Source organism: Mustela erminea, chromosome 19 (genome assembly GCF_009829155.1).
Source record: "Mustela erminea isolate mMusErm1 chromosome 19, mMusErm1.Pri, whole genome shotgun sequence".
In the NCBI taxonomy this organism is placed as follows: Eukaryota; Metazoa; Chordata; class Mammalia; order Carnivora; family Mustelidae; genus Mustela; species Mustela erminea.
Genome location: NC_045632.1, coordinates 12,746,270 through 12,766,276, shown reverse-complemented (window position 1 = coordinate 12,766,276; position 20,007 = coordinate 12,746,270). Strand labels below are relative to the sequence as shown.

Below are 20,007 nucleotides of genomic sequence, written 5' to 3'. Positions count from 1 at the left end.
AACTGGTAAGGGCGGTCTCTTATGAAAAGGTGACGATGATGACCCCAGCAAGGCCACTCCCAACGTGGCCACTCTGGACGAGGCCATTCCCTGACGGGGCTGCTCCAGACAAGGCCTCTCCCCAGATAATGCTGCTCCTGACTAGGCCGCTCACCGAGGAGGCCTCATGTCGAGGAAGCTGCTCCCGGAATGAAGCTGCTCCCCAGAATGACACTGCTCCCGCAAGGCCGTTCGGCAAGGCTGCGGCTCAGGGCGGTGGGGCTGCTGGCAGCTCTGACAGCTCTGGTGGCTCTGACGGCTCTGACAGCTCTGACAGCTCTTGACAGCTCTGATGGCTCTGACGGCTCTGATGGCTCTGGTGGCTCTGGCGGCTCTGACAGCTCTGACAGCTCTCCTACTCCTCCCACAGCTCAGCCTCCCAAACTAACCTTTATAGGGGTGGTTGAGCCCCGCCCACACACAGGTGGCCAATGGAATTTAAACTCACCTCAGTAAATACACGCGTGTCCCACTGATTGGATGTCTTCACCTGGCCTGATCCACCCTTGTATCTAGGCTTTGCAAGTAAGTTCCTCTGGGAGGGGCAGGGTCAATCTAAGTCCACTGCATAGGGTCAATCTAAGTTTACTGCAACAAAATGGCTCCCTCCGGCTAACCAGGCCCTTACAGCCCCATGGCCCTTGCCTCTGGAGTCCTAAAGCAGTACTTCCCATGGGCCCTCACAGTGCTATGTATGACAGTACATCCACAGCAGTAGTATGACAGCCAAGGTTGTGGGGACTGGGGAGGGCCCAGCCCAACCTGGTCACATGCAGGACAGAAACTACATTACCCAACAGGCTGTGCCATGTGTGTGGCGGCCATCAGTCCTCCCCTAACAACACAGGAGGGAGGCGTCCCCCTACCCTGCCTCCGAGGAAGTGGGTGCAGACATTCCCATGATGTCATAGAGGCTGGGGGGTGGTCTGTGCCTGTTTGCTGAGGGTGGGGGAAGAAGGGAAGGAGAGCAGGACCCCACTCCATCCCCTCCCTTTTGCGTGAGCTGTGCCAGCCTAGCCCCTTGCTTCCCCAGACCCACACTGGTCTCCAGCCCTCCGGCACCTGTGGCCATGGGGGCCTTTTCCAGAAGGCCTACTGAGGCTGGGAGTGCGGTGGGCTGCGGTCACCCCCCACCTGCGACCTGGCAGGGTAGGAGCAGACAACTCCCAGGGCCCCAGCGGCCCCTTCCAATTTGTGTGGTGGGCTGGGGGCAGGCGAGTGGGTGCAGGCTATGGGGACCCTTGGATTGGTGGGACCCTCTCGCCCTCCCAGTTCCAGACGCCCAATATAAAGGGTCCTGGAGCTCCTCGCCCTCCCCTATGCCCACCTGAGTTTGGGCTCCTGGAGGCGAGTGGTGGTTGGCCCAAGGCCCTCAGCCGAGACCAGGAGCTTGTCCCATTCCAGAACCGCGGGGCCCGGAGTGAGGTTTTCCTGTCAGGAGAGCCAGCATGGACATGCACTTGGATGTGGTGCTAGCTGGGTCATTTCCGCGAACACGCAACCACTAGGTGTCTGACGGCTCCGTGCAACCCGCTTCGTGTCTCTGACGGCCCCATGAGACCCGCTCGGTGTCTGACGGCTCCGTGTGACCCGCTCTGTGTCTCTGACAGCTCTGTGCGAGTTCACAATTGTTCTGATTCCGTGGAAGACGCCTTTGGCAAGTTGACAGGGTCGTGTGGAATCTAGATGGCTTTGGGTGAGGCGGAGTTTAACAGAATCACTTCTTCCATCTGTTAGTGCAGGACATCCTTTCACTGATTTGTAAGCTGTTGGTTTTCACAGATGCCCGAGGCAGGCTGAGAAAATTCCCATCTAGGGGCGCCTGGGTGGCTCAGTGGGTTAAGCCGCTGCCTTCGGCTCAGGTCATGATCTCAGGGTCCTGGGATCGAGTCCCGCATCGGGCTCTCTGCTCAGCAGGGAGCCTGCTTCCTCCCCTCTCTCTCTCTGCCTGCCTCTCTGCCTACTTGTGATCTCTCTCTGTCAAATAAATAAATAAAATCTTTAAAAAAAAAAAAAAGAAGCCAATGGAAAAGAGTATTTTAAGAATAATATAGTATTGGGTGATGAGTACTGAGTAACATATGGAACTGTTAAAGCACTGAAACTAATATAACGATGTATGTTAACTATGCTGAAGTTAAAATTTAAAAAAAAATAAATAAAATAAAAAAAAAGAGAAAAAACTAAAGTGTTAGCCTACTTAAAAAAAAAAAAAAAAAAAAAAAAAGAAAGAAAATTCCCATCTAACCCTCATTTGCTGCGAGATTTTATCACAGGCTGGGTTTAAGTCTGTGAAATGCTTCCACCAGTCTTCGATGGCTTTCATATTCCTGGTAATACGGTCTGCGTTAGACTCCGTTATTAGGTCATTCTGGCATACCTGATAAACCACACCAGGGTATGACTTATTGGGGCTTATATATGTGCATGGGAGGGTTCAATTTGCTAAAATTTTGTTAACTTTTTTGACTCCATTCGTTAACATACAGTGTTGTATTAGTTTCAGGTATTCAATGTTGTGATTCCACAACTGCACACATTACCAAGTGTTCAATTTGACATGTGCACTCCTTAATCCCCCAACCCCTCTCCCCTCTGGTAACCATCAGTTTATTCTCTATTGTTAAGAGTTTGTTTCTTGGTTTCTTTTTTTCCCCCCCTTTTGCTTGTTTCTTAAATTCCTCATAAAAGGGGAGCCTGGGTGGCTTAATCAGTTAGGTATGCCTTCTGCTCAGGTCATGATCCCAGGTCCTGGGATCCAGCCCTGCATCAGGCTCCTCGCTCAACAGGGAGTCTGCTGCTTCCTCTCCTTCTGCCCCCTCCTCAGCTTGTGCTCTTTCTCTGGAGTTCTCTCTCAAATAATCTTTTAAAAAAATTCCTCATGGGGTGCCTGGGTGGCACAGTGGGTTAAGCCTCTGCCTTCAGCTCGGGTCGTGATGTCAGGATCCTGGGATCAAGCCCCACATCGGGCTCTCTGCTCGGTGGTGAGCCTGCTTCCTCTCTCTCTCTCTGTCTGCCTCTCTGCCTACTTGTGATCTCTCTCTGTCAAATAAATAAATAAAATCTTAAAAAAAATTCCTCATTATGAAATCATGTTGTAGGTCTTTTTCAGACTGATTTATGATGCCTAGCATTACACTTTGTCTCTATCCATGTCATTGCTTTCTTTCTTTCTTTCTTTCTTTCTTTCTTTCTTTTTGATGGCTCAATAGTATTCCATTGTATGTACCTATACCATATTTCCTTATCCATTTTTCAACCCGTGGACAGTTGAGCCGCTTCCATATCTTTTCTATGTTAAGTAATGCTGCTATAAACATTGGGGTTCATGTATCCCTGTGAACTAGTGTTTTTGTATCCTTTTGGTAAATATCCACTAGTATGATTGCTAGATGGCAAGGTAGTTCTATTTTTATATTTTTTTTAGGGTAGTTCTATTTTTAACTTTTTGAGGAACCTCCATACTGTTCTCCACAGTGGCTGCAACAGTTTGTATTCCCACCAAAGGTGCCCGAGAACTCCTTTCCTTATCCTCTCCAGCACTTGTGTTGTTGCTTGTTTGTTGTTTAGCCATTCTGACAGGGGTGAGGTCATATCTCATTGTAGTTTTGATTTGCTTTTCCCTGATAAGTGATGATAAGCAGCCTTTCATGTCTTTCTTGAAAATTTTTATGTCTCCTTTACTTGAAGGAGATTTGTATGTCTCCTTTACTCCTTTTATTGAAGATTTTGTATGTCTATTCGGGTCTTCTGCCCATCTTTTAATTGGACTGTTTTCTTGGCGTTGGATTTGGTAAGTTTGTTTTATATATATTGGATACTAACCCTTTATCAGATATGTCATTTGCAGGTATCTTCTCCCATTCTGTCAGTAGCCTTTTAGTTTTGTTGATTGTTTCTTTTGCTCTGCAGAAGCTTTTTATGTAGTCCCAGCTGTTTATTTTTGCATTTGTTTTCCTTGTCTTAAGGGACCTACATTAAAAAAAAAAGTTGCTTTCTCTTTATTCTTTGTGTATTAGTATTAGGGTGGGTTTTTTTTTTTTAAAGATTTTATTTATTTGTCAGAGAGAGATCACAAGTAGGCAGAGAGGCAGACAGAGGGAGAAGGGGAAGCAGGCTCCCCACTGAGCAGAGAGCCCAAAGTGGTACTTGATCCCAGGACCCTGAGATCATGACCTAAGCTGAAGGCAGAGGCTTAACCCTCTGAGCCAACCAGGCACCCTGGGTGGTTGTGTTAGTATTTTATTTTAGAGAGCGAGCACTTGAAAGTTGGGGGAGAGAGGGAGAGACTCCTCAAGCATATTCCCTACTGAGCATGGAGCCTGATGTGGGGCTTGATCCCTGGACCCTGAGACCATGACCTGGAGCTGAAATCAAGATGGCTGCCCAGCCGACTGAGCCACTCAGGTGTCCCTAACAATTTTTTTTTTTTTTAAAGTAGACTTCACACTCAGCATGGAGCTCAGTGTGGGGCTTGAACTCATAACCCTGAGATCAAGACCTGGGCTGAGATCAAGAGCTCGACACTCAACTGAGAGAATCACCCACATACCCCACATATTAGTGGTTTTTGATATGTGGTTACCATTAGGTTTGTATGTAACATCTTCTGCATATAGCAGTCTATATTATTAAGTTGATGGTCATTTAAGTTTGAAGCCATTCTTTACACCCCCACCCCACGTACACATTTTAGGTGTATGTTGTCATATTTACTAGTTTTGTGTTTCCTACCCTCATACTGTCAGTTTTGGTCTTTCCTTTCCAAAGAGTCCGCTTTAATATTTCTTGCATAACTGGTTTAGTGGTCATGAACTTCTTTAGTTTTTGTCTGGGAAACTCTTTATCTCTCCTATTATGAATGATAGTCCTGCTGGGTAGAGTATTCTTGGCTGTAGATTTTTCCCATTCAGCACTTTGAATATATCCTACACACTCCCTTCTGATTTGGAAAGATACTGCTGAAAAATCCCAACAGACTTATGCAGTTGCATTAACTGTCTTCTTTTTGCCTTGCCACTTTTAAAGTTTTTTGTTGTTGTTTTTTCATTGTTTTTTTTTTTAACCACTATATTTTGCCTTTTTAATTACAATATGCCTTGGTATGGATCTGCTTTTGCAGATTTTGTTAGGGGTTCTTTGTGCCTCTTGGATGTAGATATGTTTGTTTCCTCAGATTAGGGAATTTTTTTAAAGATTTTATTTATTTGAGAGATGACAAATGGGGAAGAGATGGAGAAGCAGGCTCCCCACTGACCAGGGAGCCTGATGCGAGCCAAAGGCAAACACTTAACCAACTGAGCCACCCAGGCACCCCAGATTAGGGAATTTCCAGCTATTATCTCTTCCAATAAGTTTTCTCTCTTCTCCTCTTTCCTCTCCTATAATGAGAATGTTAGCACATTTGATGGAGTTACTGAGTCTGTTCTTGTTTTGCATAATTTTTTCTTTTGTCCATCTTTATTACTTTCCATTACTTTTCTAGGTCATTCATTCATTCTGCTTTTTCTAGCCTGCTGTTCATTGCATCAGGTGTTTCTAATTGCATTTATTGCACTCTTCATCTGATTGTTGTTTTTGTCACCATGCTAAGGGTCTCAGTGATTATCTTCCTCTCTTTTTGGCCCTTCCTGCCTTCCAAGCTAATTGCTACAGGTATTTGTTTTCCTGTGCATTCCCTCTGTGGAAGTGTCTTGATCATCTCCATCAGCATGATTCCCCACCACATCAGCCATGATCCTGTTCTCTTTTAAACCATGTCACCACACTTCATACCTTCTTTGATGTGGCCTCTTCTCTTTTGTTGTGGAGTTTGTTCTGCCAGTCTTCAGGTTGATTTCTGGGGTATTTAGGATGATCATATTTAGTTGTATTTGTGGGATGAGGCAATCTTACAGTCCCCCTACTCTGCCGCCATCACTCCACCTCCAAAAACTTTTCGTCATGGTTTTGCTGTATCTTATGTTCATGTGGACATTGCTCTGTAATTTGTTTCACTATCATCCATATTTAGCGTCATGTAGTATTGTGTCCACTTAATTAGTTGGGAAGTGTTTAAACTTTGTTTTGTAAGACTTTGTATGCAGTTGGTACTGTTTTAGCTTTAAATATTGTAGGGAAAGTTCCTACATGTTTCAGGGACAAGCCTAAGCTGAGAGTCACAGAAAAAACAGGAAGATAAGCCCTACAACCATAAGGAACTGAAACAGTCCAACAACTTAAATGAGCAGAAAACAGAATCTGTCTTAGAGACTCCAGAAAAGAATACATCCCTGTGAACACCCTGATTTTAACTTATTGAGACCTGTCCTGTGTAGGACTTCTGACCTACAGTACTGTAACAGAAAATGTTTAAGCCACAGGTTTGTGGTAATTTGTTAGGATAGCACTAGAAAGCTAATACATCAGCATTATTCTGTGAGCATTTACTGACTAATCCAAGACTATTTCCTAGGCTCATGTTCTTTCTTGCACCAACATGGAAACAGCCTCTAAGGAGTTCTGGTTCTTTTTACTGAAAACCTGTACCAGTAACTGGGTAAGCTCACATCTACTGGGACGCCACTGCTTTCTAGGCTCTTTCAGAAGAGTTAGGGGATATGTAAACACATAAGTATTTCTACATACACTGAAAATCTTTAAGTACATTTAAATCCACAAAGATTTCACAAGTTTGGATAAGGACACATAAGACACCAGCATACTCAGATTAGGCTTTAATTTATAAGCAAAGATATAGTACCATAAGAGAAAGAGAATGTAATACCAAATGTGCAGCTGCTAACAAATAAAGAAATTGAAGTTTATGAAAATTATAAATTCTGCCCTAGGAAAGAGACTGTTAAGAACTGAAAAATTTGGGACGCCTGAGTGGCTCGGTGGGTTGGGCCTCTGCCTTCAGATCAGGTCATGATCTCAGGGTCCTGGGATCGAGTCCCGCATCGGGCTCTCTGCTCGGAAGCAGGGAGCCTGCTTTCCCCTCTGTCTCTCTGCCTGCCTCTCTGCCTACTTGTCGTCCCTCTCTCTCTCTGTCAAAAAAAAAAAAAAAAAAATCTTAAAAAAAAAAAAAAAAGAACTGAAAAATTTCTGGGGGGAGGGGGGTTGGGAAAAGGTGGTGGGGCTATGGACATTGGGGAGGGTATGTACTATGGTGAGTGCTGTGAAGTGTGTAAACCTGGCAATTCACAGACCTGTACCCCTGGGGATAAAAATATATGTTTACAAAAAATAAAAAATTTAAAAAAAAACTGAAAAATTTTTAAAAAGGAAAAAAAAAAGGGAAAGAAACTCAAAGGCATAGACTGGGAGAGAACACTGGTAAACCATATACCAAATAAGGAACCTCTATGTATAATATATTAAATCACAAAACAATAAGAAACTGACCAATTTTTCTAAAAGGAAGCAAAAAACATGAAAAGATAATTCACTACAGATGTATGGTGGCAGGTTAAGCAGAGACAGATGCTCAACACTGAGTCATTAGAGAGGTCACAGCCACAAACTTACTAGAATGGCTGGAGTGAATGGCCCATGTCTTACATACAAGGATCAGCAATGATGTGAAGAAACTGGAAATCTAACACTCTGGAAGGAAATATGAAATGGCATAATCATCTAGAACACAAGTTGGCAAGTTCTCATAAAGTTAAATATTTAGATCAACTTCCTGCATGACAATGTGTGAAGAGCTTTGCAGGCCTGCTTCCCATCAAAACTGGGGGAAATGATAAAAACACAACTTAAGAGTCTCTGGAAATGGTCCTAGGGCATATAGCAAATGAGGAAGCACTTCCTCAAGAACATCTAGTATTCAGTAAGAACAGCAAGAGCCAGTCACATTGAACTAAGCCCATTCCCTCTCTCCCCACTCCAATGATAGAGGCGGCCACTCCATCCAGACTAGTACAGCCAAGAACACAGGGCTCCCTCTCCCTGGAGCTTCCAGGCAGAGAATTCTCTTCTCAGGAGGCAGTATGTGAGGATATTTGGATGAACAATGTTCAGCTGCTGGCCCCCTCGTAAGGGCTACTTCCAGAGCTGCTCTCTGTTTTGTTAGGTTGACAAGGAGACTGTGTGTGTACTGCACTCCTAAAGTCTCTCTCCAGTTTGAACATTCTGGGGCTCAACAAGGTTAAGCCTTTGGCTGAAGACTTTCTTCCCGTTTACTGTATACATTAGACTTATCTGGACTGTAAAGTTTCTCTTGCTGAATCAGAGCTGACCTCTGGTTAAAGGCTTGTCCATATGAGCTGTATTCAAGACTTTTCTCCACCATGAACTTTCTGGTGTTGGAGGAGGTTGAAACGCTGGCTAAATGATTTCCCACAATTGCTGCACTCATAAGGCATTTCTCCAGTGTGAATCCTCCGATGTTTAACAAGGCTGGAGCTGTGGCGAAAAAATTTCCCACATTCCCTGCACTCATAAGGTCTTGCTCCAGTGTGAACCCTCTGATGTTTAACAAGGCTAGAATTCTCGCTGAAGAATCTTCCACATTCATTGCACTTAAAAGGCTTTTCTCCAGTGTGAACTTTCCGATGTTGCATGAGGCTAGAGCTTTGGCTAAAAAACTTCCCACATTCACTGCACTCATAAGGCCTTTCTCCAGTGTGAACTCTCCAGTGATTAATAAGGCTTGACTTGTGGCTATAGAATTTCCCACATTCACTGCACTTATAAGGTCTTTCTCCAGTGTGAACTCTCTGATGTTTCATGAGGCTTGAGTTAAAGCTAAAAAATTTCCCACATTCACTGCACTCATAAGGCCTCACTCCAGTGTGAATCCTATGATGCTGAACAAGTGTGGAATTATGCCTGAAGGCTTTCCCACATTCACTGCATGTAAAAGGCTTTTCTCCAGTGTGAACCCTCTGGTGTTGAATGAGGTCAGCATTGCGGCTAAAGGATTTCCCACATTCACTACACCCATAAGGCCTTTCTCCAGTGTGAACTATTTGATGTATAAAAAGGTTTGATTTATGGCTAAATAATTTCCCACATTCGCTGCATTCATAAGGCTTTTCTCCAGTGTGTAGTCTCTGGTGCTGAACAAGTAAGTATTTCTGACCAAAGGCTTTCCCACATTCGCTGCATTTGTAATGCCTTTTCCCAGGGTGAAAGGCCTCCCCACTTTTGGTGCTCCCTTGTGGCTCCCCTCCACCACGGGTCACCTGATGGTTGAGAAAACCAGAACTAACTGGGAAGTCCGTTCCACCCTCCACACTCTCTTCTGTTCTCAGAGGTTTCTCTCCACAGTGCAGCCTCTGGCGTTGAAGTTTTGCTCTGAGCACCCCTTCTATATAAACACTCTGCTCCCGAGGGGCTTCCTCAGCTTCCGCTCTATGGTGCCAACCTGAAAGCAAAGAGATGCTGATGAGTGTCTGCAGGTGTCAGTGGGAAGGCGCAGCGTGCTTACAGATGTCTCACACACCCAGAGAACAGTCTGTCGTGGTGCTGGCAGAATCAGGCCCGAGGTTCAGAGTGAGGAAGGGCTCGCTGTGCTGCACCGGACCTGGCAAGTTCGTGGGTTGGTGGGAAGCCTCAGGAGCAGCGAGGACACTAGGACAGAGTGCAACTCAGGGAGGAGAGGTTGGGTCTCCAACACACTTCTCTGCAAATGGCCTTCCGCAAGGCTGCTGACGGGAACACAGTGCAGGAGGGTGTGGGCAGGCCCAGAGGACAATCAAATGCAACCAAATAGCTGGTGTTCAGGAACTCTTAAGGATATGTGCACACACCTCATGACACATTCTCTGAAAGCTGTATTACGACCCTGAAAACTGCATATTCTACTGCCTCAACCTCCCCACAAACAGGCCATGAACTGCGACCACATACACTAGCATGATGTGGGCCCCTGCCACAAGTCCTCCTTCCTACCCTCCCCCTTGACTGCGACCTAGCCCCATTCACACGCACCAGGGAAATCCCCTCACTCCTTTTCTTGTGCAGCCCACCCTGCCTCCCCATGAGGGGGATCAGCACAGGTCCTCTCTACATCCCCCCGGCCTGGCTGGGCCCGTTCCCTTGGGACTCCCTCCCAGGTGACCCCCCCCTTCTCAGTATGCAGTGACTGTCTCTCCAAGATCTTTGGGTATAATAAATTCTTTTATTCCTGCACCTCTCCTATCATGGCTGCTCCTATTTTCATAAGAGAATACAAAATGATTTACATAGCAAACAGGATGGTCTGTGATGCCAGTCACTCACAAGTGAGGGAAGATTTAGTAAATGCCCCTTAACTGCTTGGCTTACTAACCGGCTGTCTACTGTATGGAAAGGCTGGGTGTCGTGCTGGCCTTCCTGTGTGCTGCTCTGGGCTGCTCTGTGTGGCCTCTCCCAGGCACCGCCAAGGCTTTCCACCCTAAACCGTGGTGCTCATTCCCCTAAAATACCCTGAGACTTCACTTCTGGCCAGCCCTGACTCAACAGGTGCTGGTGAGGAGAGGAAGTATTCTCCTAGTGCTCCTGTAAGGGACAGACTGGTAGCATTGGGTAAAAACATTATGAAGGCTCCACTGGAATCAAGCGTGAGCGTGGAAGGGTAAGCTCCTTGCGGCCACCAAAGAAACACTGCATATCAGTTGTTGGCTATTAGCTGATCTGTCAGCAGAGGAGGGCTGGGTAGCCCTTAGGATAGAGAACTCCTGTGGACTTGTGGCACCAGGACTGGGAGGTTTCTCGTGTTCCCATTCTAGTCCATGTTGCCCCTCATTCCTAAGCAGGGATGTGGCATCTCAGTCAGGAAGTCTGCCATGGCACCCTGAGAGGGTCGGTGCTGCTGGTGACCCCTGCACTGTGTGTGTCACTGCTGGGGCTCTCTGCCTCCCAAGCCCACGGGCATCAATGGGTCCCATCCCTGGAGATAAATAGCTCAAGTTCTTATGGCCCAGGATCCCAGCATTTCATTCTAGCACCTCTCAATAACCAGAGGAAGTTAGCCAATAATTCAAGAAAGGTAAACACCTTCAAAACCCTTCTGGGTTCTGCTTCATGCCACTGCCTATCAACTTGCCAACTCTGCTCCCAAGGTCCGAGACCAAAAAGAACATCCGGCCACCACAGCTCTTCTCAACAGTCCAATCCAGCTGAGGTTATCCTAAGAAATGGGCCACAGGAAGGAAGCACCCCATGTCTTTCCAGACCCAGCAGGTCAAGAACACAGATCACAAGGAATTAGAAACTGAAACAAGTGACTTCAGAAGACTGGAAATCCAAACTACTTTGAAAGATTTCATGCAAAGAGATGGGGGAAAGGCACTCCCTGGTTACCAGGAACACTTAGTACAGCCCTGCAGCTCCTGCTCACAGGCAGCCACAGAGACGAGGCAGCTGCCGGTGTTACTGAAGAGCCTAAGATACATACTTTACCTAAAGATCCTCTGGCCCGACAAGTTTGAATCTCACATGGCATTTTGGGCTGAAGTCACCCAAGGAGGATAGAGGACATCCCAAAGGCCAGGACAGGGATGACAGAGACCACAACTCTTGATGCGATTAGAAAAGACTCAGGTGAGGAATCTGAAAGTTCTACCAGGCCTCAGGGTTCAGAAGCCCTGCCTTTACCGACTGGGATTTTCACGGCCTGGAGACAGGCAACAGAACCATAAGGAAGCCCTCACGCTCCTCCGCAGAAACGAGGACAGTTCGGTGGGTCTGTCAGTACTCCGAACAAATCCCGAGTGTGTTTTCAATCCGGGGGAGGCCCCTTTGTCAGAGTCTAGGAGTTGTTCTTGCAGGTGCCCTTCCCAACAGAGGGCGGCGCTGCTTAACCTCACCGAAAGTCTCACACCACACAGGACGGAACTGGTTTCCTGACGGGCCGTGAGGGCTCCCCCGGACACAGTCTGTCTCACCACATGGTCCTCCCCGTGTGCAAGTCCCCCCCCCCCGCCAACTTATGCTACTTAGTCTGCTCCTTCTTTCCCAACTTGCTGACAACCCTACTGCCTCTGGGGGACTCACGGACAACTGAGAGACCCCAAGAAATAACTACTAGGCAAGCCATCCCCAAATTACAACAGCTACAGGAACTATTAGAGGAGCCTCACCCTTTATTACCCACAGGTCTGGTGGCTCAGAGAGCCACTACTCTGGAACCACCCAAGGATGCTTCCAGCTCCAAAATCCGCAACTGCCAAGGCCAAGTTGGTGAGGGTTCAGCTAGTCCTCAGGCCCCATCATACAACCCAAGGGCAATCACCCACATACAACTCAACTAATTCCCTGGAACTCTTAGACATTTCCTAACTTTATGGGCTACAAGAGCCCAAGTCACCAACATTCCAAGCAACCCATTCAGACTTAAAGGAGGTGCCCCTCTCAATTACTGGGTAATGCCAGTAAAACCACTCGTGCCAAAGAAACTGCACTCAATGTCAACATTGCAACGGTCTTTCTTTTTTTTTTTTTTTTTTTTTTTTAAAGATTTTATTTATTTATTTGACAGAGAGGGATCACAGTAGACAGAGAGGCAGGCAGAGAGAGAGAGAGGGAAGCAGGCTCCCTGCTGAGCAGAGAGCCCGATGCGGGACTCGATCCCAGGACCCTGAGATCATGACCTGAGCCGAAGGCAGCGGCTTAACCCACTGAGCCACCCAGGCACCCGCAACGGTCCTTCTTAATTGGATGCCTGTCACCGGAACCCCTAACGCTTTGTGTTTTCCTGCTATAGACAGAGGTGCCACAAACAAAGCTGGAATGAGCCAAGGTCCCTGGTGCTACCAGTCAGAATTACCAAATGGAAACCTCTGGGGCTGCCCCTGCTGCTGAAGGTAGGAAACACACCACAGTATTACCTGAAACAAGGGACTGCTGGCCTTCAGAGTGCTGTTCAAGATCTACTAAATGAAGGGGTGATGATTCTCATAATTTCTTTCAGTGATCCTATCTGACCAGTTTTCAAGGATTCTACCAACAGTGCCACTTAACTGTTGATTATCAAAACCCCAAAGCTTAAGCTCTCCCCATCAAGGCTCTAATACCTAACATAACTGAATTAACTGAAGATATCCAAAGGGTGCCCAGTGACAACTTTGCTGTGGCAGATCTGGGCAACATATTTTATTCAGTGCCTACCACCAGTCACAGCCCCTGTTCACCTCTACCTTTCAAGGAACCTAACATACATTTACTGAGTTGTCCATGAGTAATTTTTTAAGATTTTATTTATTTATTTGACAGAGAGAGATCACAAGTAGGCAGAGAGGCAGGCAGAAGAGAGCAACAGGCTCCCTGCTGAGCAGACACACCCCCGCACCGCGATGCAGGGCTCCATCCCAGGACCCTGAGATCATGACCTGAGCCGAAGGCAGAGACTTAACCCACTGAGACACCCAGGTGCCCCTATCCATGAGTAATTTAAACAGCCCAATTACTGCCCACAATCGGTACTGTTAGGACCCAGACAGGGTTCCCCCAAAGCACCTTATCTGCTTACACCACCTGCCTTTGTTCCCAACAAAATGGCTGCAAATTATAATCAAGTCACCCCCATGGACTTCTTGCTTGTGCCCCCGAGCCAGCTGCACTTGACAGTTCCCCATGTTAGGTCCCTTGCCCTCTTCATGCTAACTATCTCATGGGCACATTATACTGTAAATAACAGCACCTGAGGGGCACCTGGATGGCTCAGTCCATTAAGCATCCGACTTCTGGTTTTGGCTCAGGTCATGATCGTGGAGTCATGGAATCAAGCCTGGTGTCAGGCTCAGCGCAGAGTCTGCCTAAGATTGTCTCCCTTCCCGCCACTCGCGCACTCTCTCTTTCCAACAAATCAGTAAATCAGTAACAGCACGTCTGGGTTCTACTGAGGCCCAAACTCATGGGTATAGCGCTTTATATACTCTCCCCTGCTGACACCCAGTGAGTGTGAGCACCAGCGAGCAGCGGGTACCCTGAGGGGCCCCATGGTTCTTTATCTGCCAGGTTCTTCCCCTTGGCTATCACACCAGGCAAAACAGGCAATTTTTATTCCCATCTTATCAGGACCCACCATACCACAGAACACCAGAGCTGACCCCAGTAGAGCAGGCTTTGTGTCCGACGACTTCACATCATGACTGCCAACCAGCACCTCTTGGCAGCCCGCTCAAGACCATGGACAAAGGCTGCTAAATATTGTCCCTTATGCAACAAGCACGCAAATCTCTAAGCCCAGATGGTCATGGGTAACAGACTGGCTTAACTGTTTACTAGCCAGGAAAGGAGTGTTGGAGCTATTCGGGGTACCTCCTGCTGTATATAAATGAGTAATTCCAGACAGAAGCAAAGCTATGAAAATTAGGCCAAGAAGTAAAAAATCTTTCATAATATACCAAAATCTTCCAGTAGATTCCCTTAAACCAAGAGGTACATGAGCTGTTCCCTTGGCTTTCTCCCCACTAAGCGCAGGCCTGCCCGTGGCCCGGGTTTCAAACCCTCATCATAGGCCTACTAGCACTCCTCTCAGTTGTCACCTACGTCAAAGTTTGCCTTTGATGGGTAGACCTAGCTATTCTAGTCACCTTTAACGTCCCTACAACCCAGGTGGCAAGCAGTAGCCATCACCGTTAGTACTGGTAATGATGTTGAGACATCACAGCATTCGTTGTATTGTAACCTTTTAAATTTCGTATTTTCCTGTTGCCTCAACATCCCCACAAACAGGCTGTGAGCACCCCACCCAGGTGACCAGCTTAACCAAGTGATAAGGCTGGTTCCTGTCACAGTCCCCCTTCTTGCTCCCTCCTGTGACCTAGGGACACTCAAATGTTCCAAATGAAATCCACTCACACCAAATCTTGTGTATCCCCCAAGCCCAGACCCCCAGGAAAGGCACATGCTCATAGGTCCTCACTCACTCTCCGCTTCCCCCTGCCTGCCTGAGCCCACTCCCTGGGTGCTCCCTCCCCTGGAAACCACTCCCCACACTCACCCCCAGCATGTCATGACTGTCTCTCTAGACCTGCTGAGCAGAATAAGCTTTGTTTCTCCTGAGCTGCTCCTGTGTCTCCTCTTGTGGCCGTGCCTGACTGACAATCTCACAAAGAATACAAAGGAAGGCCACTGTTGGGAAGCATTGCAGAGGGAGCAGTAGGAAGGCTAGAGAGGTGGGGGACAGCCCTGGGTCAGAAATCAGAGTAGACATAGTAAGTGTGCAACTGAGAAAAGACGGAAATTAGCCATGGACCGTGCCTTGGCACCAAATCATCAGGGCCCAGCAGAAGGGTTCCTGGTGTGTCCTGAGCCCAACCCCAGGTTCACACCTGCCCAGCTCCACCCTCCAAGTACCTCTCGGCGTGGCTGCAGTCAGGACTGCACAGGGAGGCACAAAGGGTTCTCTCCACCACTCCAACTGGGTGATTGCATGAGTGCTGGAAGATGCAAGTCCTGGGGGAGAGAGAACACAGGCAGGTAAAAGTGACCACCCCATGGCAGCCCACAGGAAAGAAAACTAAATATTACAGGAGAAAGTGGAGGAGACTCTTGCGAAACAACACAGGGAGGCAGTTGCCAAGTCGGCGCCTCAACTGCTGGGACAGGCACTGCCCGTATGTCAGCCAGAGGAGAGCAGAGCCTAGGGCATGGAGCTGCTGGGGATCTTTACGGCATCCCCAGGCCACAGGGAGGCCAATAGGCTGTAATCTGTTAGGCTGATGGCAAGACTCCTAATCCCCAAATCCAAATTCGGCTTTGGGGCAGCAAGTACTGAGGCTGCTCAAGAGAGAAGGGGTGGTGCACGCAGCCCAGGCTATCACAGCACCTACTCCCGTGCACAGGGCAGGAAGAAATGCCCATGGTCCGGCCCTGGGAAGGCGAGACCTGCCCCCAAGGGAAAGGGGAAGAGCAGAGCCCAGCCCAGGACACTGCAATGGTTGTAAGGACCTTACCCAGAGAGGCCATCAGTGCAAAGTTCTCCAGCATCACATCACGGTACAGGAGTCTCTGGGCTTCATCAAGGAGCCCCCACTCCTCCCAAGAGAAGTGGACAGCCACATCCTCAAAGGTCACGTGATCCTGTCAAGACAGGAAAGTTGAGCTGATGTGTGGCTTCCTTTCCCAGGACTCTAGGCACCCTCACAAGTGTCCACCCTCCTCCAGAGGTCCCCACCTTAGAGGAGATATCAAGCCCTGGGGCAACTGATGGCTGCTTGCTCCCCACTGTCCCAAGAGGCCCTGTGTTCAGCCCTCAGCAACAGAAGGTGCGCAGGTAAATGCCATCTGAGCTCTGGGCCTGCCAGACAACTGACCTGCGGTCTCCTAGACTGTGCTGTCCAAACACATCTAACTTTGGGCCACTGTTCTCCCTTTAGCTCCCAGTACAAGAGCCTGGAGCCATCAGTTTACACTCCCACCCAACATGCACATTGCTGTACCACACCTCCCTTCACTGCCACCAGCACTCCCAACCCACATCCTGCATCTCCCTGGCCTCACCACATGCTAGTGTGGCACATGCCATCCAGAGGGTGCCTGGAAAATGTAATCAGAATCCCATTCTGTCCCGGAATTCCAATGACCCTGACTGCCAGAGGCAACCCCTCAGCCTGCTTTCAAGGCTTTCCTGCCAGGCCCATATCCTTGCTTCATCCTCAGCCACCAGGAACTACACAGACACCCTTGGACCTCTTCCACTTCTGTGTTGCAAAGGTGTCCCCTCACCTGTCAGTTTCCTCTGATGCTTATTCGAAGCCCAAGCCCACTTGTCTCTCCAGGGAGGCCTACAATTGTCCCAAAAAATCCCATTTTTCTCTTGAGCTAATCCCCTGGTCCCAGCAAGAGTCAGAACAAGAGCCTGGGAATCCCAGAGCTGAATGAATAAGCAGTGGCACCAGCCTCACTGTCACCCCGCTGCTTTGTCTCTGTATCTATCTCATGTCTGTTGGCCCTGTCAGACCCTCTTCATGCCTACACCCTGACCATAGGGACACTATTCTCCCTCATGGGTCTTTGTGAAGCCCACTACCCCAATGCAGGTGCCCAGCAAGAGACTCAGTCCTTGGCCCCACACTCTCCTCCTTGTCACCTGAAGATGCTCCACCAAATCTGACCCCTGGCTCCGTCCCGGTCCACACACTATCTGTACTCTGGGTGTTTCCAATCTGACCTCTTCACCTCAACTCCACACTCATGTCCAGATGCCCACTCGACACATGCACTGTGTGTCTCTGAAGCATCAGTTCAACACAGCCCCAACCTGACTCCTAATATTCCCACGGAAAATGACTCTTACCACCAACTCTGACATGGTGGTACTTGCCTGCTTCTAGCTACTACGGCCAAACATCTCCGAGTCACTGCTCCTTCCACTTCTCTCTCCCACCCTCCACATCAAAGAGTCTGCTCGCACCTACTGAAAAAACAGACACAGATTCCCCCACATCCCACCTCCACAGCCACCAATAACACTCATTCGGACAACCACAGCCACCTCCGCCCCCCAGTTTGCTCTCTGCTCTGCAGCGGGAGCAGCTCATTAAGTCTGGATCTGTCACTTCCCCCTTCTGCTCCAAACCTTCCCTGGCTCCCACCACTCCAGAAGAGAGGCCTAGCTCCTGGCTTCCATCAGGTCTTATTTCTGTCTCCTACTATTTCCGCCAGACATGATGGACCTAAGTTTGTATGAGCATTCCCGGCCCAGCCTCACCTCCAGCATTTTCTAACATTCATCACCATGAACGTAAGGTCTTACAAATGTCATGCCACTGGTTGCCAGAAGTGGGAACCAATCCCTGTAATTTCTGGTCTGGACTCAGGCCCCTGACCTTAGGTGATCATCTTCCAGGGATCAGGGATGGAAGAGTAGGGACAAGGGCAGGCAAAGAGTCACAGAATCCTGCACCCCACACAGGTGGGAACTAAACAGGATGAGGATTTGGGATACCCCCTACTTACCTCTGCATGGTTTGGAAGCAAATCTGCAGCAACAGGAACCTACAGAAAAGCAAAGCCATGAGAAGCAGGCAACAGTGTTGGGCCACAAACGCCCACCCAAGCCCATCACATCATCCGGGCTTCGTCCTCAGGGATGCCCATTACCAGCTGTGTAACTTAGGATAAACATTCGACCCCCGAGTGCCTCAGTGTTGTCTTCTATAAAATGGGAATAATAGTGGTGCCCAGCCTGTGGGGCCATTACTGGAACTGAATTCTTTCCTAAGTAGTGACTCTTATTGTCCTCATAATTAACATCTTTGTCAATATTTTCAGTGCAAATAAACGGACAGGTATTGACAATGTGTTTTGCACATGACTTTTAACTAAAGGAATGTGATATTTATATGAAGAAGGCGTTTATTTAAACATTAACTGGTAGGGGCAGCTGTGTGGCTCAGTCAGCCTTCAGCTCAGGTCATGATTCTGAGCCCCACATAGGGGCTCCCTACTCTGATAGATCTATCAGCCCTCCACTGCCGTCAGGACGGTCCAGTCCGGGTCACAGCTCTCCAGCAGTCCGTTGTATGGGCTTCCTCCACCCTCCTTACCCCATCCCTGTGTTCCCCAAAAAGCCTCTGAAAACTTTGAGCAACAGATGGGTCATTCCTCTGTTCACAACCCTCCGTGGCCATCAGCGCCCTCGGAACGAAGGCCCGGCCGCTCGGGCTGCCTTTCCACCGTTACCACCCCCTCTCAGGTTGTTCCGAGGACACGCGGGAGTCCCCAGCTTTAAGACTCTAGCTCGGGCCCCGTAACCTCCCCACGCCCCATCATACTGACCGACAGAAATGCGGCCGCGGACACGAGCGCCTCACCGTCCCGGACCCGGGGGGCCGCTCCCTCGGGGCTCAGCTTGCGCGGGGCGAGTCCGGTGTCAGCGCCTACCTGAGCCAGGTCCCTCCGCGCGGCCGCTGCCATCAGACTCTGTGGGCGAACACCGGGAGGAGGACCAGCCCGCGCGACCCCGATCCCTCGCCGCTGCCGTACCTCAGACCAGCCTCCTCTCGCGGCTCCCGGCTCCCGCCACCCCAGCCCCTGGTAGCCTCCCCGAACCTCTGATCAGAGAGAACGGCCCCCAAGTACCCCAAAACGCCCGCCCCTGCGGTCGCGCCAGAAGTCCCGCCCAGCGCGTTCCGCCGTGGGGAACGACCGCTTTCATTGGCTGAGCGCGGGCGGCGCGGGGCGCAGCGACTTTCGGGTAATGTAGTTTTCACAGAGCCCAACGTGACAGAAGGGGGCGAACTGGCAGAGACATGGGGCGGTAGAGACCCGGGTCAAGAGCTGTCCCATACTCTCCTCCAGAGACTGTCCTACATGTAGATGTCCCTGGATTCCGGTTTCCCTGCGGAGCTAGTGCTACTACCGTCTCTCCTTCTCCTGAAGGACTTTAAGAGGGTCTTGAAAACCACAACAAAGGGGTTCCTTGTACTGAACCAGTTGTAGGTTACCAAATTTCCCTTGCAAGGCGATGCCCAGTGTCAGAGACAGCCGTGGTGAAGCAAGGCCTGATGGACTAGAAAAGCAACGCAGTTCTGAACGTAGGCGGGGAGACAGATGTTCATCCCAAGCATTCGCCTTCTTGCTTCACCCCGCACATCTGTGCCCTTCCCCTTTTTAAGGGCCCAACGTGGGTGTTCAAGTAGGACAATGGGCCTCAAAACCACAAGCCAACACGCTCTCAGTCCCAGGTTTTCCTTCTTCATCCCTTTCTATTCTGTGTTCCCACTGCCCTTTCGTCTCCACGTACAAAGCAAACCCTTGCAGGCAGAGCGGACTATAGCTGGACTATTACTGACCCCGGGAAGAGTTGGTAAAAGAAATGCCACCACTTTAGCATGTGCTCTCCTAGCACCTCCCTTGCCACTGGATCCATTTCTTTCCTGTCCATCTTCATTTCCCCAAAATCTTCTGTCCCTTTTATCTGTGGGCTGAGCAGTGACTAAATTCATCACTGCCTTGGAATGACTCATGAGCACCAATGATGATGTAGCATTAACTCCTTCCTGAAATTCCCTGGAAGTACTTGTTAAGTACTAGCGAAAGTACTCT

General features: G+C 48.9%; 1 protein-coding gene across 1 annotated transcript; it reads right to left on the bottom strand.

Moving 5' to 3' along the window:
• Nucleotides 1–8,209: 8,209 nt before the first annotated feature.
• On the bottom strand, nucleotides 8,210–19,092 carry LOC116579391 (zinc finger protein 773-like). Its single transcript, XM_032324765.1, has 5 exons — nucleotides 18,739–19,092; nucleotides 17,917–17,955; nucleotides 15,912–16,038; nucleotides 15,313–15,411; nucleotides 8,210–9,394 (listed from the first exon to the last, which is right to left on the bottom strand). The coding sequence occupies exons 1-5, from the start codon at nucleotides 18,874–18,876 to the stop codon at nucleotides 8,298–8,300; spliced, it is 1,500 nt and encodes a 499-aa protein (XP_032180656.1). The 5' UTR covers nucleotides 18,877–19,092; the 3' UTR covers nucleotides 8,210–8,297.
• Between the last annotated feature and the right edge of the window lie 915 nt (nucleotides 19,093–20,007).